The sequence below is a fragment of the Phasianus colchicus genome, chromosome Z (genome assembly GCF_987193195.1).
Source record: "Phasianus colchicus chromosome Z, bPhaCol1.hap1.1, whole genome shotgun sequence".
Classification (NCBI taxonomy): Eukaryota; Metazoa; Chordata; class Aves; order Galliformes; family Phasianidae; genus Phasianus; species Phasianus colchicus.
Genome location: NC_143476.1, coordinates 22292224 through 22317782, shown reverse-complemented (window position 1 = coordinate 22317782; position 25559 = coordinate 22292224). Strand labels below are relative to the sequence as shown.

At 43.2% G+C, this 25559-nt stretch overlaps 2 protein-coding genes across 3 annotated transcripts in view; one reads left to right on the top strand and one right to left on the bottom strand.

Annotated features, from left to right (window-relative positions):
* The window catches only part of CPLX1 (complexin 1), a 99787-nt gene extending 77294 nt beyond the window's left edge, over positions 1-22493 (bottom strand). The window contains exons 1-2 of one of the 2 annotated variants that reach the window (XM_031602658.2): positions 22457-22493; positions 21650-21752 (exon numbers count right to left, since the gene is read on the bottom strand). In XM_031602658.2, the coding sequence (XP_031458518.2) occupies positions 21650-21680 (31 nt within the window). In that variant the 5' untranslated portion in view covers positions 21681-21752; positions 22457-22493. Of the gene's footprint in view, positions 1-21649; positions 21758-22456 lie in introns of those variants that run through there. The other variant, XM_090132001.1, reaches the window with a different exon arrangement.
* Positions 21506-24849, top strand: LOC149912713 (uncharacterized). The gene is made up of 3 exons (XM_090132000.1): positions 21506-22180; positions 23030-23162; positions 23985-24849. The coding sequence occupies exons 1-3, from the start codon at positions 21617-21619 to the stop codon at positions 24017-24019; spliced, it is 732 nt and encodes a 243-aa protein (XP_089988126.1). The 5' UTR covers positions 21506-21616; the 3' UTR covers positions 24020-24849.
* The last annotated feature ends 710 nt before the right edge of the window (positions 24850-25559 follow it).

The following is a 25559-nucleotide window of genomic DNA, read 5'->3' as shown; positions in this document are numbered from 1 at the left end:
TGAAAAGCAATACATTAATATTTTCCTGTCCTTGAAAATAATGCTGTAAATTCTAGCAATTTCTGAACAAACAGGATTCACTGTTATTATGAAAAGGTATCCCAGTGCATCCAGGAGAATTTTATGTACAGCTGGGAGGGGTATGAGAAATCTATCTGTTTCCTAAATATGTGGTTGGTTTTGTTACTACTTATCAAGCCAACAGAAAAACTGGGTTCTTAGTCCTAAGGGAATGGGCAGTTTTCAAATACTATTCTTATGTTTGGGCGCCGTAATATAAGAAACACATAAAACTATTGAGAGCATCCAAAGGAGGGCTGGAAAGGTGAGGAAGGATCTGGAGGGCAAGGCGTGTGAGGATTGGCTGTGGTCTCTGTGTGTGCTCAGCGCACAGCAGAGGAGCTGAGGGGAGCCCTCATGGCAGCTGCAGCTCCTCACAGGGAGAGGAGGGCAGCGCTGAGCTCTGCTCTGTGTGACAGCTGGGGGTCAGGGAAAGGGTCTGCACAAGAGGGCCGGTGGGCATGGAACGGGATGCACAGGGCAGTGGGCACAGCCCCAAGAGCCAGAGTTCAAGGAGAGTTTGTCCACAGCTCTTAGACATACAGTCTGATTTTTGAGTGGTCCTCAAGTATAGCCAGGGGTTGGACTCGATGATCCTTGTGGGTCCTTTCCAATCTGGGATATTCTATCATTCTAATACAGATTATCATAAGAAGCCCTAAAATTGCTTGTGAAAATGTAAGTGTCCCTGTGAGCTAATTACCTCCTCAGCCACAATCCCAGCTGTCAGTCACTTATCTTGATTTTAAATTTGCCGTGCAAAGGAACCCAGAAGAATTTCCATATCTGAAGCAATACTGTAGATGGAACTGATGCAAAGAAATATGAAAGATGGCCATTCCAATGGCCTTAATAATATGTGACTGCACACTCCTCAAACAGAACATACAGCAAATGTTTAAAATTGAGGGCCTAGCAGGTACTTCTGCTGACAAGAGTACATGTCAGTGGCTACAGGAAACAAGGTTTAGAGACTATCTTATAAAGGGAAGCATCCTGGCACTCGATGACTATAGTCCGGGGCTTCTCAAAAGTCTCAGCATATGGTTACTCTCATTGATGTAAGACTTTCTGTCACACAGAGATCTCAGTCAAGGCCAAAATAACAAGGAAGAGCATCTATAAAGGCAAAACTTTCAGTTTTCTCATTCTGTATAAAAGATGATAATGTCCTAGCTCAGCACAGGAGCTATACATATGATTGCATTTTGGCCTGTGCCTTCCCTTACCGATGACAAGGGGTCTGCTCATGTTGAAATGCTCTTTTCAGACGGGGACTGGACATATTCTGATGGTCATTAATTTAAGGTATCTCCAGACTGACACTTGAAATCGTCAGTCAAGATCACAGGAATCCCACTGATTTTCATCACCTTATGCTAAATATCCCAATTATTCAGTCTGCTCAGAAAGTCACGTCTTAATACTAAGACTTACATTTTTAAGGCAAGAACCAACACAACTACTAAAAGACAATACATTTTTTTCCTCTTTGAAATTAAGGTTCAGGGACACACAGGGACTTCAAGACAGACAGAGAGATGTGGGGAACTGGTGAACAGTTAGCTGCACCAAAATAGCTCTTTCAAGTTTTGTTTTTGCTTGGAACTGAAAACAAAGACACAGCTTCAAATACAAGAAAGAAAGAGAGAAAACCACTAAAATAAATTGGTTTGAATGAAGTAAATCCTTGTGGAGTGACAAACTATAACTGTCATTAACACTACAAGTAGGACAATCTGTTCAAACCTTGAGTCAGATCAATTTCTTTTTTTCCTTTCACAAACACCAAAAGCTAATTTCCATTTATCCAATTCTAGAGGATGCAAATAGGTTTGCTTGCTTTGTGAACTCTGCACTGTTCACAGTGCAGTACAGAATGAAAGGTAACAGATTTTTCCTTCGTCTCCACTCCTCCCTTCTTCTCCCAGAGATACGTAGACAACATACACAAGTGGACACTATGCTGACCCCAGCTTCTGGGAAATCATGCCTCCTTCTGTTAACTGGCATGCAAACAAAGAGAGCAAAAACCAAAATTGCTAGAATAGTCCTAAAATGTGCTCTCAAACTAGCACAAACCTAAAGTCTGCCATGGGGTTTACGTGTTTCTGCAGAATGGAAGACTGAATTAAGAAGAGCTGCTTGACTCGTTAGGCTGTAAATCTCAAATGCTGTTAGACTGATAGGCATATTCAAACTAGTGTGTCATGTTAAGCTTATGTCATTTAGCCCAGTCTGAGAAAAGAGAAACTGTGATGGATAGGCAAAAAGAGGGGCAGTATATCTTACAGCAACTTCAGGCACATTTCAGGGACCTACTACTATTGCAACCCCTGTAATCTTTTTTTTTTTTTTTTTTTTTTTTAGCTCCTTTAAACTGTGTTCTATTTTTATGTTTGTGTGTGAAAATGGAATCTTTTCTACATTCTTCCATTTCCTCCTCTCCTCTCTTCACTGTGTTGCTTAGGTATAAAAATAGCCCTTTGTTGGTTCTAGCAAGGGTTATGATTTTGTACCAGGAGCACGAATAAAGGGCAGCAACAAAAGAAATATCACCATTGTCACTTCCACAGACAAACTACAGGAACATTTATTCTCTTCTTGTCTCATCAGATAATCTGTCTTTGCATTCATACAGCTTAGAAAGCCATAAGAAATCCACTACAGGACATCTTCTTTTCATTTCTGGCCTCAAGTTTCTACTTGCCCTGTATCCTTGCGTGGCCACACTCTCAATGGGAAAGTTTAAGTATCAAGGAAGGACAGTGGAGATAATGAAGGTTTAAACAGACTCGTGTTTAATGAGTATGTATACTCATGTATCCTCAAACTGGTTCCTGTTTAACAACTCCAGTTCTAACTTCACTGCAGCCTTCCTGGCCACGTTATGGTGCAGAAAACCTGCTACATCTCTGCACTTTCATCTTACCACTGGCTTGCCCAAATGAAGAGGATAATTCCCACAAGAGAGTCCAAAGGAGAAAGGGAATTTGTCTGGTATCAGGCTGACATTATGAAAGCTTCCTTCCAGCTTAGGAAATGAAAACTACTTGAGAAGATTTTTCCTCTGACTTCACCTACATCAGCTTTAGAAACACTCTTTGTAGGATTTCAGAAAGAGATCTGCTTCTTGCTATATTTCCACCAGGAACATGCTGCACTGAAAAATGGAGCCACAGAACATGGAAATAGCTCATGTTAATTAGGTCCTCCCTTTTATCAAAATATAAAGTAACACTGCTGTAAGATGTGAGAGTTTCGTCATGCTGGGTTCACATACTGAACCAAGGCTCAGATGTCCCCCTCTTTAAATGCCACCCTTTCTGCACAATACTACTTTGAGAGAACTTCCATGGTGCTGGAAGGCACTTTGTTTTTCCAAGAAAAGAGGATCAGCATCTACCAAAACAGACTGAAGTGCACACAGAGACAGGGAATAGCTGTAGTGTTAATATGCAATAATCTGTTCCTTCCACCTGTAAAGGATGCAATACATTAGAATATATAGCACAGGCAACAATTTGGCTTAACTGGTATGATAAAATTTATGGATTCTTCACCACCATTATTATTTGAATTCCAGAAGATGAGGAGCATGTCTCTTTACTGAGATACCTACAGCTCTGTGGCAGCTGGTAACATAAGACCAGTCAAACTACAAGTACTGCTGTCAGGATAGCTCCTCATTCCTCTGAGACCATTCTCTATTTCTCTGCCCTCTTTGCTCCATGTGTCTGTTGAGCATAAACAGGGATGAAGGAATAAAAGAGTAAAACGGTCATCATGAAGCTATAAATCTAACTTCTGGTTAGGAGACATGAAAGCAAAAGCAGATCTTTTCTGTGCAAATATTTTTAGACAACCTGGCTTGTATCTCTGGCTGTGACCATTTGGAGCCTTCTCTTCTGCCAAGGAGATGATCCCAGTATGATTCACTTCAGAAAATACAGCCATCTGGCAGATATGGTAATGGCATTTTGCCTGTGCCCTCTCCAAACACCTGAATGGAGTCAGTTGCTCTGGGAGGTCCCTAAGCTCACTACACATTGCTTCTCTCAGGGGACCTCAGAATCCTCTGACTGTGTTATGTGTGTTCATCAGACTGCAGAAACAACTACAAAAAGGCTCCTCAAGACCACTTGTCTTGCTTTGGTAAGTCTAGAACCCCATATACTATTGATTCACTGTCACTTTGGAAGGATCTGCTGCAGGGAGAGTGTTATGCGAAGTCTATACCTCATTTTAATTAATTATTTGAATGACAGCATGGATGCTTATCCTATTGTTACAGCAGTGTAAGCTGGATAGTGTAAGGAAGTATGAGATGTTCTTGTTGAGAGACAAAATAGTTTGCATTAGTGGATGAAAATAAAAGCACTGGGGGGGAGAGGGAGGAGGGGAGGAGAGGGAGGAGAGAGTAACCTTCAAGCACACCAGATTGTCTACTGTTCTTTATCTGGATGATGGCAAGCTAAAAGGAGCTGCAACACAGGGCAAAATTAGCATCACAAGTGCTCTCAAATAATAGCAAGAAACAGACAGGCTGCAAAACCAAAGCTGTCTACCCAGAGAAGAGTATTCAAGTGAACAAGCACAAGTAGTGTGGGGAGTGGGGACTCACTAGCAATTCTGCAGAAAAAGAGGAGAGATTTAAACTACTGTCACAGCTACGGCATGGAAGATACTAGAAAAATGAGACTAGCTGAAATTCTGTCCTGCCTCTGCAATTATTACAAGATCATGATGAGATGGAAATCAATGCAATGTGCCAGGAAATAGCTCATGTTGCAAACTGAAGAGAAGAGCTACTAAATACAGCTCTCTCTCTTCCTGGCATAGTGTGAGTATAGCAGGCAATAAATCATCCCAATGTTCTGAGTGATTGTGATCTGCTGAAAATGTTTAAATGACCTTCACCCTGTTCCTTTCATTGCTGGCCAGAATATACAGTGATGCTGTATTTCATCCTATATAGCAAAGAACCACCATAGATCCTGTGAAAGACTTCATTATCACCTTTTGGGCAAGAAAAGGAACACACACTTACTCACAGGAAGAAGCTGTAAACGTTCCCCAGAGGTACTGAGATCTACTTGAGAAAAGCACATTTTTTAAATGTTACGTAATGAAACAATCTTTAGTTAAAATGATTTGTGTTTCTTTCCATTGTCAAGCTGGTCTACCAGTTCAAGGACTGTAATGAGCTTGTTTGGGAACTTCAACACTTCAGCTGGAAAGTTACACAGATGAGTCTGTCACAAGTTAATTAAGCTGAAGTTTAGATAATGATGAACAGCTTTCATTACAAATTTCTTCTTCCACTGAAACCAGTTCCACTCTCCACAGTCTCTGATGTTGGGCAGCAAAGTGGCTTGCAGCACACAACCACATACTTCTGCTTTTGTTAACCTGTCTGATGTGGATCTTGTAGCAGTGAAACTAAAGGACCACTGTTTTTCAGACAGACCACTCCTTGCTGAAGCCCAGCTAATTCCGCTATGGCACTGCACCAGAAAATTAAGGTTATATCTTAAAAAATATTAACAGTGACACTGTCTGACCTGTTGTTTTGTGTTCCTTTCACTTACTTGTGGATACAGATCCCATCTTTGAAGAAAGACTTGTGGTTTGAGGCATACACTCTGAACTCACCAAATGACAAATTAAATCATCCTGATATACATAAAAGTCAGTGAAGGTAAAAGCCAAATCAGGCTTGTTTGAACTGGTCTGTTGGCAGTATGCATGAACAGTGTTGGGAAAAATGCTGAACAATTAACAGGCACTGTGGAACTGAAGTCAACGACATTCTGGGAATGAGGGCTTAAAGGATAACTATGCCAGCTTCAGGTAGGGGGCTATGATGATGATGGATTGAAAGCAGAAAGCTCCCCGCCTGCCCTCCTGTGCCCTCAAACCTCTTCAAGACCCAGGATATGCTGTGAAACTGCAGGGATTTCCACATTCACTCTGAAAAATGAACTAATCCAGAGAGGGAGAAAAATCCTTAGATAGGCACTTCTTCCTCATTTACCAAATAGGTATGAGCTCATGTCCACGGAGTCAGCCAAAAGTCAGCCAGGTGTCCAAGGGGCTGATTACACGTGCTGTGCTCTGTCCTTGATCAGCAGAGGCTGCAAGGGTAGATCAGCTCCTCCAAGGAGATGACAAACTATGCTGGTGATGCTTTTTTTTCTTACTCCCCGGTGTATGCTTCTTGTTTTGCATTTAAGGGCATAGGAGAGGATTTGAGTGAAAGTAAAAAAAAACCCTGCTCTGCTCAGCACAACTAATTTCTTCTTTTTTAAAGAGCAATTATTACCAGTTTTAATACCATGTAAGACTGACTCATGAGGCTGTTCCCTTACAAAAGCTTTGCAGTTAAGTAGAATGGGAAGAGGAGCCTTGTTAAAATGAACGCTCTACAGAGTGCTCTGCATTTCCACCCAGTTACCTTTTACAACTTTGGCTCTAATTAAAAGGTTAACAAACATGAGCAGTGAGCATTTAACAGAGAATAAGAAAGCTCAGGTCTCTCTGCTTGAACCATGAACTGTGTTTAACTACTTGGATACTGCCAGTGATATAATCATGGCAACCCATTGATTCCTTGGGACAAACTTGCATAAGGATTATAAATTACAAAGAATTCCTGTGGACAACAGGGACTCTGAGCTTACTTTCCTTATATAATCAATGCAATGAAGGAAGGGTTCATTTCTGCTCATATTCAATATTTTCGTTATGAGCTAAACAGTACCACCTCCACAAATGTGTGGAAAGACATGCAGTCAAGCAATTTTTGCCGCGTACAACAGAGTACCCTGCACAACAGCAGTATTCTGCAGGTACTGTGAGCGCACAGTAGTGGGAGACACAGAGAGGTCACCATCTCAGCAAGGCTAGCAATTTAGCAAAGCCAACGTGGTTTTGTGTGTGTGTGTGTGTGACAATGAACATATCTAACAGATGGGGAGGGAGACAAAATGTCCTCTTCCTCACAGAATGGCTCTTCAAAGTGTGTAGCGAGCATTCTGATGAGGAGAAATCTGGCGGAATTGAGGATGTGAACAGACTCCACAGTACAACACACTCGGCAATAGTACAGGGTACACTGCCACCAAGATCTGAGAAATGCCTCACTTGCAGAAGAGCCGGCTCTCGCATGGACAGACATTCCTGCCAAAGTTCACCACACTCTCTCACTAAAGGCAAGTCCTGGTTTCTTCAGAGACAGATGCACGCACTTTGCTGCAGTATAAATTGCTACAGTTGCACTTTGAATACAGTTCATCACCAAATTACCATGTCATCATGAGCAGAAACAGCACCAAGTCTAAGTGGATGAAAGACAATCTCTAACAGCATTAACAGTGGCATGCATGGTCTGCCGGCAGCTCATACCAGCTTCTCAGCAGCACCATCTATACATTAGCTCTGTAATCCACAGTGTTGTGCTGTACAGTTTCACATAGTATCACATACTTGTCCCCGTCCTGACTGCTGGCAAATCCCTGATGTTAGACAATGGCAAGAGCCAGAACATAGGCACATAGCTGCAAGTGAACAGCAGTGCACAGAAAGATAACGGCACCTTCTGTTCAGTGGTGGATGACTAGAATGCTTTGTCTTTCAATGAAACCAGATTTGTTGTTTCACTTCCTCCCTTCCATCACTGTCCTAATAAAAGGTGACAAGGAAGAACAGCATTTCCATGAAACACAGACAGCAGCTTTGACCTGACCAAATAGCATTAGCAAAATGTCACTAGATTCAAGAAAAATACCATATGAACAGTCTGATCCTGGTGCACTCACCTTGAGAACCTTTCAAAGCTCTGTTCTTAAGTGTATTGAATGCTACCTTAGCACCAAAGTAAAAGAAATAGAGAACATCTTGATAGGAAAGTACATGAAAAGGAGAAAAAAAAGACTGTGGAATAGACCAATATCCATGCCTTTGTGTATTAGTTATTGAGAAAGGACAGGAAATTAACCATGAAAGTCAATACAAAAGCACAACATAGAAGAAATACAAAAAGTATATGAAATGTTGTGCAAGTGTGTTGGATGTTTTCAAATTTCAAACAGCACTCTGACAATTTGAAATCAAATGCAGCTTTCCCCTTGATGTCAGTCAGCTTTGAGTCAAGGCCTTCTAGGGCCTTCAAGGCCCTCAAATTATTGCACTGGCTTTTATCTTCTGTGGTATCTGATGAATCCCTCCTGAAGGAGGAATATTTCCCCATGCAGATGAAAAACACCTCATTCTTACAAAGTGAAGATAGAAGAGTGCGATCTTTCTTTTTTGATCTACGTGAGCTGCACTTGGAGAAGATCTGGCTCTAATGACATAAATGAACTCAGCCATCATCCTGGTACGGTGTTTCTTGCACACTGCTACCTTACGAGCATGCTCCTCCATGGTGGAGAAAGGTTAAATGCAAGAAAGTGATTTTCCTGGGCCCTTCTTTTTGAGGCCTTCTCTGGTCCCTGAGGGGCTTCTTCAAGCCCCAAAGTATCCCAGGCCATTTTTAACACAAGTGGAAACCTCTTTTCTCAGTTGCCGAACTAAAATGGGAATCCAGGCTGATGAGGACTTTACCCTTCTCACACTCTGCAGAAGAGACTTTGCATTTTTCCACGAGCCCACTTTCAAAGGCTGAAAGACCCAAAAAGACACAAGGTGCACTTCCCTCCACTTAGAGCCAGTGAACAAATTTGATGCTGGGTCTCACCTAAAGCTCAGTCTCTGCTGCAGGTATACACCTACAGATACCCACCCAGGCATGCAATTTTACTCTGCCTGTCTTTAGGAGTTAGAAATCTCATTGGATCATTTACCTCCTTGAACTTCACAGGAAGAGAAATTTTATTTCCCAGGTTGTCCTGCACTAACTAGTTTTGTTACTGTTGTGTCCTCTCAGCTCACAAAAAGCTCACAAGAAAACAGCAGCTGAGGGAACAAATACGACCCTGGCCAATGTTAGTTTCCATTAAGAACAGGCTTTACTACCTTGCTAGTTGTTTATTTCTACTGAGCTGTCATGTCCTTAACCTAAAGGATAATTTTTTGACTGTGTCACGTGGATTGTTTTCAGATGGAGTTCAGTCACTGAATATGTACTCTCTTCCTGGATCACTTATGTTCCCTTCTGATACCTCTGGTGATTTGTTAGAGTATTTGCAGATGCATCAAAATTATAAATAGTGCATGAATATCAACGTGTTTCATGGATTCACTTCAAATAAAATGTGAACCAGGCTGCTGCTTTATTTGCTGACTTAGGGCTTCCATTGGATTTAACATTCATTTTAAATCTTTTATAAATTAGACCAGTGCCTTTCTTTTCCTCACTTTGAGATGAACAACTTTTCTTTGAATTGCATTCCAGCTGAATGTGATCCACATAATGCCAGGAAAAGCTACTGTGAGATGTCTCTCACCTGAAAGCTACTAGAATTCATGCTTGTCATTTAATCCCAACCATAATTTCCAGTTAACAAACAAGGCAAAAAATAAATGACTTTATCAACTTGTCTCTTTACATCTGCTTTATTCCCAATTGTAACACAGCCAGTTATAATGGAGTTGCAGTTTAATCAACTAAGTGGGCCAACCCGAAAGGAAAAAGGAGAAAAAAGGAATAAAAAGAAAAAAAGAAGAGAGAATCTAGGTCGTTCTGCTCTTAAGTCAACAAAATAGATAATTGCTTCACTCCAAAGCATCAATGCTGTACTTGGGCTATGTCTGAGATCTTATGTAACTAATATCATGCCTGAGCTAGCCAGCCTCTCCCTAGGAATGGGCCACAAAGTCCTCTTCCATGTATTTGCAGCAGTGGAGATGGTCAAATATGATCCATCCTTTTCAGACTGTATATTATTCTCCTTGCATCTGCAAAAAAAACTGGAGAAAAACTGGTCTTTAGCTGCTGTATGGTGACATATCTCTGCCCAAAAGAGCATGTTTAAAATAGATGGCATTTGTAACTTTTGTTATGCTGTATCGGAGTAGTGCTCATGAAGGCTCAGGATCTGTAGGAACAGAATCAAGCCCAGGATTTCACTGACTTATCTAGAGATTGTCTCTGTTGATCTAGATTAGCTATTTAATGATGAGCTCAATTGCTGCATTTTAATTAGAAGTAATTTTGTAAGTGTGTAAAAAGGACCTAGTATTATACAGTACAAAGCAAAATGCACTCCGAAGTGAGTCCTAAATAAATATCAGGCAAATAGCCATGTAAGAACCATCAGTAAAACAACTGTTCACAATGGAAAGACAAAAATAATGTGTGTTCTTAAGTCTGGACAGGCAGTTCACAATAGTTGGCTATTGTTGGACTTAAAACAGCATTGAAACTGACATACCCTGCATTCAACTTGGGGAGACAACGTGGGATGTGAAGCAGTTAAAACAGTAGCATGTCTGTCTTCACTTTAGTCATCATCTTCTCTGTGGTTGTGATCAAGAGGATGCATTTCACCACCTATTTTCAAGAAAACGTCAGCACAGCTGCAAGCACAGCAAGGACCCATGTCTTGGACAAGAGGAACTGCAAACCAGACAAACACAGTCACCCGGAACATTTAATCGGTTGACTGCTGAAAAGCAAAACCATCATGTCCTTCTAGCATAGGGCAAGCTACCGTCTCTAACTCAGGACAGATCCAGCCACAAGACCAAAAAAGAGAGCACTTTGACACTGACTAAGGGAATATGGTGTTCAGAGAAATATGAATTGCTCTGGGGTCTCTGCCTGGTAGGAATGCTCCCAGGCAATGCAGTAAGATACACAGACAGCTAAGAGGGATGGTACTCTTCCTCTTCTATTCCAGAAGCCAGTATCTTACTATGGGAGTGAGTTTGTTTCCTGCCATCTGCCTGGGTAGCTTTGGTGAAGGCTGTCATTGGCTATACACTTTTGAAGTAATCCCGCAGTCTGCAGGAGTCTAGGGTGGGAAATTACCAAGTAATGAGGACAGAACCTCACAGTGCAGCAGGATACACCTGAGACCAAGTCATTCAGTCCTACAAGGAAAATATGCCTCTTTGCTTGGGTGCTAAACCAGCATATAAAACACACTTCTAACTTATCTACTGGGGCAGACACTTACTCAAAACTGGGAGGAGATTTCACAGGGACATTTAGCTCTGAAATAATTAATTTCTCATATGTAATGTAAAATAAACAAATGAACAAATGTGCTGAAAACAACATTACAGAAAAACTTGCTTCCATGTGAACTGCGTGTTGAAATAATAGAGAACAGAGAGAAAAAGACAACAAAAATGGAAAAGGAGGTGACGGATAGATGAAAGTGATCTCATTGACATAGTTTAATAGCATGATGTATAATTCTGTTTAGCCAGTCAGAAGGGCTCACAGTGAGTCCACTTCACCTACACTTCGCCTCTGGTTGAAACTAGATGATTATTGTGGTCCTTTCCAACTCAGGCTATTCTATGATTCAGTGATACAACACTAAAGATTCTGATGCCACAGGACATAAACTACAGTTGATTCAAACTACTGCTGTTACTTGAAGCCCAAAATCTCTGCTTGGACCAAAATATCACAGCTAGAAAACTATCCAGAGGAGATATGGACTTGTTTTACTCAGAAGAAACTTAAATCACTTTCAATTTGAATCTGACAGCTGATTTCAGACCATCTTTGAACAAGTAAGATGATACAAATGGCATTCCCTCCTCCTCAAACACAGACACAATAAGACTAAAGTTTTCAGAAAGGGGAAATGTAACCACAGCCCTGTGACACCCTCACTCAAGGAGCACACCGGTGACTCCCACTGAATTGGGCAGGACCCCTTGACCACTTCAGAGACTACCATGTACTGGAATAATATCAAAATGGAGTATAAAAACTAAACCTCTTTTAAAGATGAGGTGGTTACTGTGGAGCTTCTTATAAATGATCATTCAGAGGCTGTCTGCTCTTATATCTCTGCTATGAAGGTATAAAAGTACTCAGAATAGAAAACAATTTCCTGCCTTACTAGCCCTATCTGTAGCATGCACAATTACACTGACAAAATTTTTGAAGCCCACCTGAGAAGCAGTTTCTATTTCTCCCTGCTTTCCCCAGCAGTGGGCTTCCCCACCTCCTCTCTTTCACTAGACTCAAAACTCTTAATTCCTGACTCAACTACATTCATGGCCAATTTATTCCCATTATTCTTTTACCAATATTGTCCTTCACCTTAAATAGCTCTTTCTTCACTGCAGTGCTCACCTCTCTCGTGTATTTAGAGAGAGAAGTTGTGTCCCCTCTTAACCTTTTTCTTCAGCATTTTAATGCTTCTCCCTGCAATTATAATTTTCCTCTTTCATGCTCCTTTTAATTTGTCACTGCGCAGCCTGGCTGACGTGGAACAGGAACAGCTGATTTTTAAACTGTACAGTAAGAAAAATACACAGAAGAAAGTTCAACTGACACAAGAAGAGAGTTTTAAGAATACAGAATACAGGGGGAAAAAATAAAATAAAAAAATGCAGAGACTTGTCTGTCTCTAACACAGGTCAGAATTTGTCTAAATACTCTCACAAGTGGTTTAATTTGTGGATAGGACTGTGCAAAGACATAGGTAATACAATGGCAATTTCTGAACAATTTCTCCCTTTCCTCTTTTTTCTTTTTTTTTTTTTTAATTTTAAGAAAAAGAAATCTTTAATGTAAAAATAGTTCTGAAGGAAAGTACAAAGAAATCGGTTCATTCACAAGGAATGAAACATTTCACTCAGAGCCACTCGTGGATCTCTTTTTTGTTCTTCAATGAGGAAACCACCACCACCACCAACAACAACAAAAAACAGCACTAACTTCTGCTGTTCTTTTGGGCTGCCTTATTTGCATGTTTCATCAAAAATTTAGGAGCTTAAACTGAACACTCAGACCAAATGTTTGAATTCCATGCCAATTACCACCCTACACCTACACCCTACTCTTGAGCATCATTTGGAATTGGAAAAATGAACTGTGCTCAAAAGACAACAGAGCAGTCTCACCTGCAATAGTAGTGCAGTTGGACAAGAGTACTTTCAGTGCTGCAACTGATGTATAACTGATGGGGAAACAAAGATGTTGACAGCTGCATCTGATTAGGGAAACTGTGTTTTAAAAGAAAGTGAAATAGATTGGATGAAACTCAGCTATTTCCAAAGGCAATAAGAAAATTGCCATGAATTCTCACAGGATGCCTAGGTCCTAAAAATTAATACTGTCATCACCATCAAATACTACAAACTGGCTCTTTCTGTTTTTTTCTTTTTCTGGTGTCAGGGAAGAGTGGCACACATACACTTAATGCCAGAATAAAATAACGGGCTGTCACAGATTAAAAACACAGCTGTTTGGATATGATGTATTTTTCTTGCACAGTCTTTCAAGTTTATGCTAAGCCTTTCTCTTCTTGATTGCTGAGAAAATACAAATTATGTATAAAAAATGTATTAAAAAAAAAAAAAAAAAACACCCACATTTTAATAAACTCTTTCTAAAGTCCTCTTGCAAATTAAATTCTAACACCTGCATCATTTTCAAGGAATTTAGCAGATAAGTACATTTCGGACAGGCACTGGAACAGAGACCAAGCAAGCAGATTCACAGCTGCTATCCCTTCAAAGGACATGCAGAAGGTCTCTCAGCATATGCAATAAAATAGTGGAAAGTCATGTTCATTGCAGATATCACGTCAAGGATAAACATCTAAGCCCATTAAGTCTTACCAAGAACCAAGAAGCAGAGGAAGGAGTACTAGAACAAAATGGAAAGCTATTGCCTTCCAATGAGGAAGTCAATGTTCAGGTGCCTAGGTCACACTTGACCCTGTCCTGCTCTTGGGATAATGAAACCACAAACTGTTTTCTATACAAGAGAGCTGAGAGAGCCACCGTCTAACCCAGCAAGCAAGTGTCCCAAGGACACTCAGTGCTTTCCCACAGATGAGTCCAGCAGTTGCGACAATCAGATCTCACCGAGCTACCTTGAACACAAGCTTCAAACTTCTGTTCTGCTGGTTAACTTTGCCTGTGCTCAGCAGCATAAAAGAGGTGAATCCAGGGATGCAGAGACATGTACAGTTCAGCTTTTTGTCAGCTTAAGCATTGACACAAATTCCTTTACCATCCCTTCTCCTTCGTTGTCTGCCTTCCCATTTGTTGCTCCCATTCTACCAGTAAATGAGTTATCAAAAAAGCTCCACCATTACAGACTGAGGTGTATTGGTCTGGTTGGGATGGGGTTCCCTCCATACAGTGCTGTTCTTAGGGTTTCTAGGTATAACACCATTTACATCACATTGATATTTTGTCTATTGCTGAACAGTCTGGCACAAAATCAAGGCTATCTCCAACACCCCTAAAGTTAGTAGGTGAGGAAGGACAAGAGGAGAAAGGGAAACACAAGTGGGACGGGTGGCCTAAACTGTCAAAAAGGATATTCCTTACTGTATGACATCACACTCAGCAATAAAATCTGGGAAAGGAGAAGTAGAAAACTTTATGAATACATCTGTCCTCCCAACAATTGCTATACATACTGAGACCCCGCTTCTCAAGACGTGACCAAATATCACTTGTTGATGGAAAGTAGAGAATAATTGTTTTCTCTTCGTTCCCACGTGGCCTTTGATTGTCTTTTTTCTTTTTAAATTATTCTTATCTCAGCATGTGAGCTTTTTGGTTTTGGCATCATGTTTTCCCCCATCCCAACTTCATTTGAGGATGGAGAATGAGAGAGCAGTGTAGCCATCAGTCTACCACACTGGGTTTCTTCATTTCTTTCATTATATTCCACAGAAGATATTGCACAGCCCTTTCAATCCTGAATTCCTCTTGTTGTTGCATGTTTGACATTCCTGCAAGGTCAGTAATCTCTGCAAATAAGCTGCAAGATTCAACTTATGCTGCAAAACAATAAGTAGATGCTAAGCAGCTTCATTCTTGTACATAATGAAAAATTCAAATTTCAGTAAGATGCACATCAGAAAGTAGATTAAATTTACTTGTTTGTATTAATGCTTTTATGCAGTGACGGTGTCTGATTTGAATCAGCTCATTTAAAACTGCACAAAAAATCAATTATCGAATTGCACAGTATGATAATCGATTTGCTCCTAGTAGAGAGATACACAATTTGCTTAAGCTATTTTGTCTCTAATATGCACTGTGATTCATAGCAATGATAGGAAGATCACTAGTAACCTCAACCATGCCTGTAATTACAGCTGTTACCTTAGCAAACCACATGATCATCCACTCAGCAACCTGTGGAAATTCTCAGCCTTCTCAGCCATGACCTACACCACTCACTAATACCAACCTGCTGGAGGCAGAACTGACTATAACTAAGCTTTTGCAACCAAGCTGTAGGTGAGACAGTAAGACAGCAACCAAAACAGTTCTCAAAGCCACAGCTTAGCTAATGCTCTACATTTTGTGCAGCCTTAAGCGAGCACTTGACCCCAGCGCATGTAATGAGAAAACAGAGGTAGTGAAGAGTTGCAGCCTCCCAGAAGGGTTCAAGGCAAACTGCTCTCTGCTTTATCACTGGAAGAGAACAGCGCTCATAGGAGATACAGTATGCTTCATCTGCAATTCTTAGAAGTGGGAGAAGAAATTTCAGCAGTACTGAGGACTCATATCCCACCACTCTGAAAACTATATTCCTTCTCTAAATGCCTGAAAAACTGTTGGATTTCCATCCTGGAGGCCCTAAAACTTGCATCTGAACTTCTTGCTCCCCAAGGATCAACACAAAGACAAAACTGTGGCATGCATTTCAAAGTCCCACTGTTACCAGGACAGCCTGAAGAAGTGTAACACGTCATGGCCTGGACTCCCACCCATCTCCACATCTGCTACTGCAAGAGGTATTTTCTATGCAGCTTAGGCCAAAAATTCAGCAGTGACAAACTCAAGTTATGCCAGAAGAATTCAATTGGTAATAAAGCCCCACGCTCCTTAGGTCTCCAGGATAGCTAACTTTCATTATGAAAGATACAGTAAAAGAAAGTCAGAAAGATTCACATGTATGGCAATGGATGTTTAAATGAAAAGTATGCACAACTTCCGTCAAAGAGGACAGCACTGAGGAAGCATTGAGGAAGTTTATTTCTGCCATTAACAAATTCTAGGTGAATTCCCTAATGCACATGAAGTTTCCTCATATTCTCTGTCACTGTGAGAGAAAGCTTCTTCCTTACCCATATCACTCTTCTCCAAGCTGGCTCGTGGCAAGAAGATGCTCAGACTTAGCTGAGCTCTTCGTGGCACATCTTCTACAATCAGCAGGCCAAAGGCTGCTCATTTTGTGCAAGGAAACTAAGTAAGCACATACTCTGTACAATTTTACAAGTAAGACAAACAGAAGTAAGATAAGAAACATAGGAGCATTTATATGGTTCTAAAATCAACTGACCCAACAGAAGTAAGCAAATATAATTTTGCCAGTATTTATTTTTCTAATTTGGATTATAGATGAAATAAGTCAGCTGGCACCCACTTACATTGTTTCATCAGATCATCTCCACAGCCAGTGATTTGCTTCCTTGAGAAACTTCTTTTCCCTTGGTTTTAATGGGAATTCCTGAAGAACAAATGTCTACAGCTTACCACAGAAGGATCTGGCACCAAGAAAAATGAACAAGGAAGATTCTTATCTGCTATAGATTAAAAGGCCTTGAACAATTACAGAATCTACGTTTGCTTTGTTTTTCTGTTGCCCCCATCTCGACAACAGACATCATGATTGCATTCAGCATAATCCAATTCCTTGAAGAAAATATCTTTGCCAGCAGTATGCGTTAAAAAAATTCAATAAAACCATCCCTTCTGAAAAATGTATCCATCAGATATCAATGCTACCTCTTCATCTTCAAAATGTCATTAAAATGCATGCAGTCAAAGCATTAGACAAAGAAGAAAGGATCTAGAAGACAGTGGATCAGCAGCACAATCACATTACTGATTGAAGCTGCAGACTTCATCTCATGCTCTTACTCACTTAACAATTTATAAGTTGAGAACAAAGGCAGTTGGGCCCCCAGTACTCACCAAATGCCACAATGTGCTGGAGGTCTCCTGCCTGAGATTCTCCTGTCTATAAATCAGAAGCATCTGGCAGCAAAAAAATATACCTCATGTGTCACATATCTCAAGGATTACAGGCAAAGGAGACCCCAGCTGTGAATACCAGCACTACGTCTAGGTGCTACAACTTGTAGTTCTGCATTGCAGTTTCAACCCCACTCCAAGACCAAACATTAACATAAGCAGTGGAGCTCATCTTATATGAAGCATGAGGTCCCAGAGCAGCAAAGACTCAGCAGAGAGTTGCAAATGTGAGAGAAAAGCTGAGTCAGAGGAGAAGACTGAAACCACTGTGCCCATTTCACACTCTGTGCCACCCTGGACAGATACACAGATATGTGTTGTCTTTCATGGTGCTCAATCTTATCCACATCTCCAGGACAAATCAAGGATTTAATCTGCCTATCACAAACTAGTGAAGTCCAGCAGCAAAGCGTGCATTTCAGAAGCTTCAGAGAAAGAAGCTGCTAAAATGTTGTTAAACACCAATAGTTTCCATCCAGACTTAGCTGCCCTTTTCACACTCATATCTTCACTAATACAAACTTTGCATAGGGCCTGCTTTTTCAGAGCTTTTGGGCTGTGATTTAAATCTCGTTATCTTTGGGAGGGTTTAAATCTCTGCCTACCTTCAAGAACAAGAGGATTCCTCCTTGACTGAGATCTGTGATATACGTAATGGAACCAAAGCAGCAGCTGGGGGACAGAAAGCAGTCAGTCCCACCTGCTGACATATTCCAGATGGCGATCTGCTTGCATTTGTTTTCTGCCTACTGTATTTTAGGAATCCTTACGAAAAAGTTTCCACTGAATCTTGATGGATAAAGAATCAATGCCAAGCAGTAGTCCTCTCTCTAAGCTGCTGCCAATAAAACTGAAAATCATGCCTGTAATACAGCCCAGTGAATGTCTAATCAGAAACACAAGTCTGCTCTTCTTCCTTCATGGGGCTTAAACAGTGAATTCAAGGGATTAGGACAGTATGAAGAAAGAATTTAGACAGTACCCTTTACATGCATCATTATATGAAATATGTTACGTGACTAATACAGTGGCTGACATTAGGAAAAGTCACCACTAAGGATAGGCATAGCAGTTATATGTTTCTCCTGTCTGTTGATAAAAGGAGCACACTAAAAGGGGCCAGTAGTACACTATATAAAGCAGAGTAGGAGCTATTCTGGCGGCCCTGTAATTTCCTTAGCTTCATAGCTTTTCAGCCTGCATGGTGATCACATATTTGCAAAATCTGCCTCACCCTTCCATGGGCTCTCCAGTTCTCTTTTCTTTAAGAAAATGCTTAAGTCCCTTGACCCTCAAGACTTCCAGTAAAAGGACATGGCAAAGCAAAGCTTAATGAGAGTTAGCATCTGTCCTCCTTCAATCCATTTTCTCTGTTTGTCCAGTCCACAGTGCTAGAGGAAATGAGCCAGTGCAGTGTGACTAGCAGTCAGGTATGAAAGCAACCCTTGCTTTCACATAACCAGTGCAAAGGTAAGTGATGTTCATTGAACAATACTATAGTTAAGTTCTTCCTGGGACTGTATGAGGTCCTTCACTGCCAACATTTTCCTGAGAAGTCATACATCTTCATCTGTAAATCATGATGACAATGATACAGAGCTCTGATTTGTCTTGCTGAAGAACACTCCTAATGTGAAATGTAATCATGTAACCACTCTGGTTGTGTACACTTAGTGAATTGTCACAGAAATAGATAAATGACCAAAAGACATCTGTGTCAGTATCAATTGGTGTGGCATGGATCTGGCTATGGGCAGAGGTAAAAATACCTTTTTGCTGTCATTGTCACTTCTCTGGCAGAAGCAGTGATTTTAAGCTCTCAAGTTTCCCCTTGTTGTTTTCTTCTTGTCATCCCACACAACAAATCAGAATCATGACTGCATTTCAAAGCTGTGATGCCTGCACTGTAACATAAACAACACAAGGGGGGACTTTCTACAGAGGGCAGTGAAATGTCCTGAGTGGAGAAAAAAATAAAAATGCCATAGAAACTAGCTAGCCAAGTAAGGTAATATTTTGTAGTGTTTTACTGAACCACAGCCCCCACTGCTGATGAGAGGGTCAGGAATTTTACGTTGAAGGGGCCAAGAATTTGCAAAGACATCTCAAGCCTGCTAACAGCCAGGCAATGACTGCTGCCAAGACTAGCAGCAAAATCCCAGTGTTGGCAGCACAACAGAGGAAAGATCTCCATTGCACAGACAGAGCAAGCTTCTGCAGACCCCCTTTAACTACAGGTCAGAGAATGAATATATTCTGCTTCAGAATAACCTGTCAAACTAATTTCACATAACCCCAATCCTCTGGAGTCACACAGACACCCAAACTCCTACACCACACAACACAACTGCCTTTTCTTGCTTGCTAACTCACCTCAGTCTCTTTCCAAAATACCTTCCTGGTTTCTATCCCTCTAATGAGAAAAGCTCCAGGGGAATGCATATCTGATTGTCACATGCCACTAGAGACCCAGGAAACCTGTTCAGAGATTGCCTCAAAGATGGGAGAACTCCCAGAAGGATCATGATTGCATCACTTGTGGTTTTACCTCTGGATGGAAAAACAGTGTCCAAAAGCACCTTAACTTTCTATATTATATATCTGCCCTGGAAGTAGCTATTTTCTCTTCAAAACCATTTCTAAGTTAAAAATACATCTCTGCATAATGAATAAACATTTCCTGTTTTTTTACTAGTCTGCAGAGCCTTCTCCTCTATCCAGCAAGGAGCAAATGCCAGGCACAGTTTGCTAACATACTATGTCATCTGGCAGAAAAGCTGGCGCCCTGGGCAGCATCTTGCTGGAGACATGATATACTCAGGCTTCACCAGCAGATCCTTTCTGAACTTGACTTCTCAGCATCTTCTTTTATAATGCAAATCCTGACCCTGGCATGCAGGATTATGTTAGAATGAATGTCTGCCCAGATTAAATGCTGCTTGGTGCAAGCATGCACTGCTCCCTACTCCAGCTAGTCACTATTCCACAGTAAGAGCACGCATCTCAGCTGTTGCTCCACTGCTGCAGCCCTCCACCCCTTGCCTCTAACTTCAGTCTACAAGCAGTTATTTCTCTTCAGTGGGCTGTCTGATTTCCAAATTGAAATCCACGGGCTGGATTTTCCACGCAGATCCCATTTTACTTCCATGTAAGCAACCTTACAGTGTAGATAACCTGAGTAAAACCTGCCTTCCTCAGGAGTATTTCTCCTTCAAACAAGCACAAACAGTGATGAAATGCAACACCGCTACCATAAGAACATTTATTTTCTCACATAGGATCTAGTTGATCACACAAAATGACAGGATATGAAGATACCTTTCTTCTTCAATTAGGCCCTCACATTCAAAAACCACAGTGAAAACTTGGGATATCACTCCATCTTTAATCATGAGATTTTGCTCCCTTGTGAGAAAACAGTTCATTCCTTGCAAAAATGAAAAGCACATTTCCATGCCACAGAAAACTGTCCTGCAGTAAATGTCTCTACCATGTACTGCAGCATATGGTATCAGTAACACTATGCATGAGACATCCTCTCAGTCCCATGGCTACAGTTTAACCAAAGGAAAATTAATGGAAAATGCACACATCAGTTACAGTAAAAAAGAGAGAATGATCAGAAACACCTCATGGGCCAAACACCTTACAGTGGCAGCCTGTATTCGGTATCATCCCAATGACAATTTCACTTTTTCTGAACGTTTGGGACAAGCAGCCAAGCAAGGCAGTGCAACTGTGGCAGAAAAAAGAAATCTCACTCCCAAACACTTTTGTGTTGTTTTCCGTTTTTCTCCCCACACTGCTGCCTTTTCTACTTCCCACCATTAGGTTAAAGCGATTCATCACACATGGAAGAAAATATATTAAAACCATATTAAAGATCTGTCCTGTAACTACATCGGTTATGAGGGAATGCCTTATTTTTTCCTGCTTGTTGCAGCAATAGTACTAACAAACATCACTTCCCAAATGCTAGGTCACAGAAACCAAATTTCTCTGCACTGTCTATTGGTGAGTGTCTGCCCAAAGTTCAGGGGAAGGATGGAGGAGAGGCTCCCTCACAAAGGGAAAGGTCTCTGGGAGTCCCCTGATTAAATCTGCTTGCTGTCTTTTCCACTGCTGCCTCACAAAGCAAGACAGCACCTATGCGTGGTACATCAGGACACAGCTGGTAGGTTCCCAGCACCGCCCAGGTACTTCCAGCACATCTGCCGTGGGAGGCTTCCCTCCCTCTCTGACACGGGGCTTCGGTATCTGCTTGTTGCTGCCCTCTCCTGCTCAGATTCTTCCAGCACTTTGCTCTGGGATCACGAATCTAGCTGGCCCCTGCAGCCACCAAATAGCTCCCGGTCGCAGACCCACCGGAGGCTCTCAGCAGTCCCTCACCTCTTATACAGAGGGGGAAAGGGCCATGCGAGACCCTCCACATGCCGGCCGTACTTACCTCCTAAAGCTTGCTTCATCACAAAATCCATGGCGATGGCTCAGGGGCGCAGCCCAGCTTCACACCTCGCATGCACGGAGTCCGGCAATCGGCGGCGGGCAGCCTGAGGGAAGGGGTACAGACACGAGACGAGCGGTTTCTCCCGGAGGAAAAACGGCGACTGTTTGCTCCCTCCATCCCCACCGCCCTCCTTCCCTGCCAAGTTTCCAGCCGCCGTCCCTCGGACCCCGGCTCTACAGGACAAGGCAGGGGGATGCCAGTCAGTGCAGGGGGGAAGGCAAGAGGGCAGGGGAGCGGCGGTGGCCCGAGAAGGCGGGTGGCCGGCAGCGCGCCCGCAGGCAGCCGGACGAGAAAGCGTTAAAGCTCCGAACTTTCTCTATTCCCCGCCCGCACCTCCCGCCACCTGGCTTTCCGGAGGGGGCATTTGAAGGTGAAACGTTCCGCGTGTGCCCGGCGGGGCGAGCGGGTAAGACGAGCGGCGGGGATGCAGCCGTGGCGGCGGGACGCGGGGATGCGACACCACTTCGCCAGGTATCCCAGCGCACCGCCAGTATCTCCCCGGGAGATGCTCCGCCGGAGCTGGGGACCGACCGGAGGCGGGCGCAGCGCGGTGTCTCCTCCGCGCAGCCAGCTGCCTCCCTCCGCTGGTCCCGGCGCCGGCTCTCCGGTGGGGAGGGGGCTGCACCGACCGCCGCGTGCCCACAGCCGCCTCTCCTCGCTGCCCTCCCGCACGCCGCCAGCACGCAACCCTTCAGCACGGCACGGCACGGCACCGCACCCTCCGTCCCGCCCGCTCCGCGCCTGTACCTCGCTAGCTATGCGGGCGCTGTGCGGTGCTAGACAGGTGCTGCGGGTCGTTCTGGCGCCCACGTGCCAGCGGGCAAGTTGCGGACGTGGAGTGGAGGAGAGAGAATGAGTCCGGAGCTTCTCTCTACTTTTCCCCCGCGCTCCTCTTTTTATCACGGGATTTCCGGACCATCCCACCTACACGGTCCCTCCTTCCTCCTCCCCCCGCTGCAGAAACCGGGCTCTCGCCCTCCCCCTGCTTCCCGCTCCCCCGCCCCTTCCCCGCACCGCCCTCGCCCCTCGGCGCTCGTCTCGGAGAAGGTCCCCGGCTCTGCCAGCCCCGCAGAGGGATGCGCGAGTCCATGTGTGTACCCCTGCCCCATCCCCCGCTGTCTGCGTGCGCCCGGATCCCTGCCGCTTCGCCTGGCGGAGATGGGGGAGGGATTAGCCCGCTGCTGTATTTTGCCACTGCTTCCTTGCTTATCCTCAGGTCTGTGGGGAAACGTCTGCTCTCCTGCAAAAGGTGGGAAGGTGTGGGAGCGATCCGCGTCTTCCGCTCTGGGTCATTCCTGGACATCCCCTCTCGTTCCCTAGGTCCTGGAAAGAGTTGGCAGACAGCGACGAAAACAGGGAGAGAGTAGCGCCTCGTCCTTTCTTCTCCTTCGGCTTGGATTGTACTGTGGCCGGAGGGACCGCCGGCTGAGCTCTCCGTTCCCTCCCTATTCAGGTCCGTCTGTATCCCAAGAGAAGATGGGTGGAGGGCGGGGGCAAGGAAGGGAGGAGAAGGACCCTCCTCCGCGCGGTCGCCTGCTGTAGATCGTGAAGGCTGCGGTCCGCTGTCCATCCCGGGTTCGGGACGGATATTGAAGAAGAGGAAGGAGCGGTGCTCCAAGCAGAGCAATACCCACCCCGGGCACAGAGCATGCCGACAGCCCTCTCGGGGTTGGGTGGAGAGGGCATGAGTTCTGCAGCGGATCGGGCCTCCTGTCACCAGTAGGAGAGGTGGGACTCTACCCCTGGTGCAACCCCTTTGGAGCTGAAGTGATCGGGGGAGGACGGGGATGGTAGAAAGGGGGAGCCCGGGCTGTGGGAGCAGCACAATGGCTTGATCGGGACACAGTAAAATAGTCTTGCCAGTTGACTTCGTCTGAAGGTCAGGGAGAGCCTCGCAGGGAAAGACAAGCAGGTCTGGCATGCACGGCAGACAAAGAGCCTGCTTACAGTGCAGCAGTGCTGGCTACCGTGGCTTCTCGGTGTCTGCTGCAGGCACAGCAAGGCATGCTTCAGTGCTCAAGCCAGCATCTTCCCTGGGTCTGACCCAGATTACTTCCAGAAAGTCACCTCTCAGACAGACCCTAATATCAACCTAGGAAGCTCAGCTGGATAGAGATGTGCTTTGCTTTTACTGACAGTCTTCAGAAAAATAAAAAAATAATAACAAGCAAGGATGGGAGAAACAAGTAAACAAGCCCTCTTGTTTTAATCCCTAACTTACATCCAAAGGTCCTTTCCAGTGGTCTGCTCCCTAAACTGTGCCTACTTTTTCCAGATGATACAGCTGCCAGAGAAACCCAAAACACATGATTCATGGCACCGAAAACACATGATTCATGGCACCCATCACTACAAAGTCCATTTTTCATCATAAGAACTAGACACCAGACTATAAACCTCAGTGAGACACAGTCTCAGCTTCAGGATTTCTCTGCTACCCCAAGTATCAGCTTCCATGCAACTCTCAACTCTCACACGATGTACCTTTACAACAAAAACTCAAATGCTTGTAAACCTGATTTTGGTGTCTTCTTTCAGAAGGTACTCTAACCTATCAGTCAGGAAAGACCCCACCAGTACTCTCACCATCATCACACAGGTTTCAAATACTGAGACAAGGAAGGACATAGTAAAAAAAAGAGGTGATGTAGTTCATAGAACTTTGCCTAATAACAGATTCAGAAAGAATTCTGGAGAACACTTTTGCTTCTGAGATGGAACAGAGTAAGCCTGACACAACTTTTCCTCAGTATGCTGAGACACCCATCTGTATGGGTGGACTTTGGGGGATCTGATATGTGATTTATCAGAAATGCATGACTTTGGCTACAGTATAAATAACAGCTTGCCCAGTCATAGCAATGATAAGAGCAGTGCTCCATGTATTTTCTTTCTGATGGCATAGACTATGGCCATAACTTTGTTTCATTGTGAAGCTGGCAGCAATGCAGTTTGATAGTATGTTTTAGTGGACAAGAACAAACCACAGAAATAGCAGTGTTTATCCGGTCAGGGAAAGGATACAGGTTCTCTATCAGCACCATGGACAGAGGAGCTCCGCCGCCGTCTCTGGGACAAAATTTGTTCTGCTTTGTCCTGATTTTGGCCGCAGTCTGTTTCTTCCCTTGCAGAATCAGAGTACTAGGCATCCACTCTGCTATGTCGTCTGGTGCAGATGAAGGACATGGAAAATTAACGACAAAATTCTCCATGAAACTTTATCTTTAGAACTCAGGCTTCTTGGTTACCAGCTGGAAATCTGTCGGTCTATGAATGTCACTTCAAGAAGGTGGAGTAAGCTGATAATCAGTTATGGCCACATTTCTCATATTATATATATATATACGTACACACACGCATACACTCTTCCCTCTTCCTTTTTTTCCTTTCCTTTTTTTCTTTTTCCACCTTGTGGTATAACTGCTGCACTGTTCAGTACACTGCAGGAAGCACCTGGTCAGTGGCAAGATGATTAGCTAGTGGCAAAATGATCGATAGCTGCTGAGACAGAAGAGTTGGACAGTTGCTAATGTAGTTTGTACATTGCAGTTCCAGACCCTCCAGCTGTTTAGCTCACTGAACACAAACATTCTGCATGTTCCTGCTTGCTCTTGAGCTGTCAATTGTGGCTGCTTGTCAAAACATTTCAAAGTTCAAGCAATTTTTCACTTCAAAAATATTGCTTTGTTTATTGTTGTCCACTCAACATACAGAAAATATTACATTCTTTATTTTCCAACCAACTAGAAAAAAATATATACTTTATCTTGTAAGTAGTAGTTTCCCTGTAAGTCAAAGTTATGAGAGGACTTTTCAACAATATCTGCTAGCTGTAGAGAAAAAGACACTT

What these genes read in the sequence shown, in the direction of transcription:
- LOC149912713 (XM_090132000.1), top strand. Translation starts at nt 21,617, where the DNA reads ATGCGAGACCCTCCACATGCCGGCCGTACTTACCTCCTAAAGCTTGCT. An exon ending in ATGCGACACCACTTCGCCAG is followed by an intron (nt 22,181 to 23,029) that starts GTATCCCAGCGC and finishes CTCGTTCCCTAG; the next exon opens with GTCCTGGAAAGAGTTGGCAG. An exon ending in TCCGTTCCCTCCCTATTCAG is followed by an intron (nt 23,163 to 23,984) that starts GTCCGTCTGTAT and finishes TACTTTTTCCAG; the next exon opens with ATGATACAGCTGCCAGAGAA.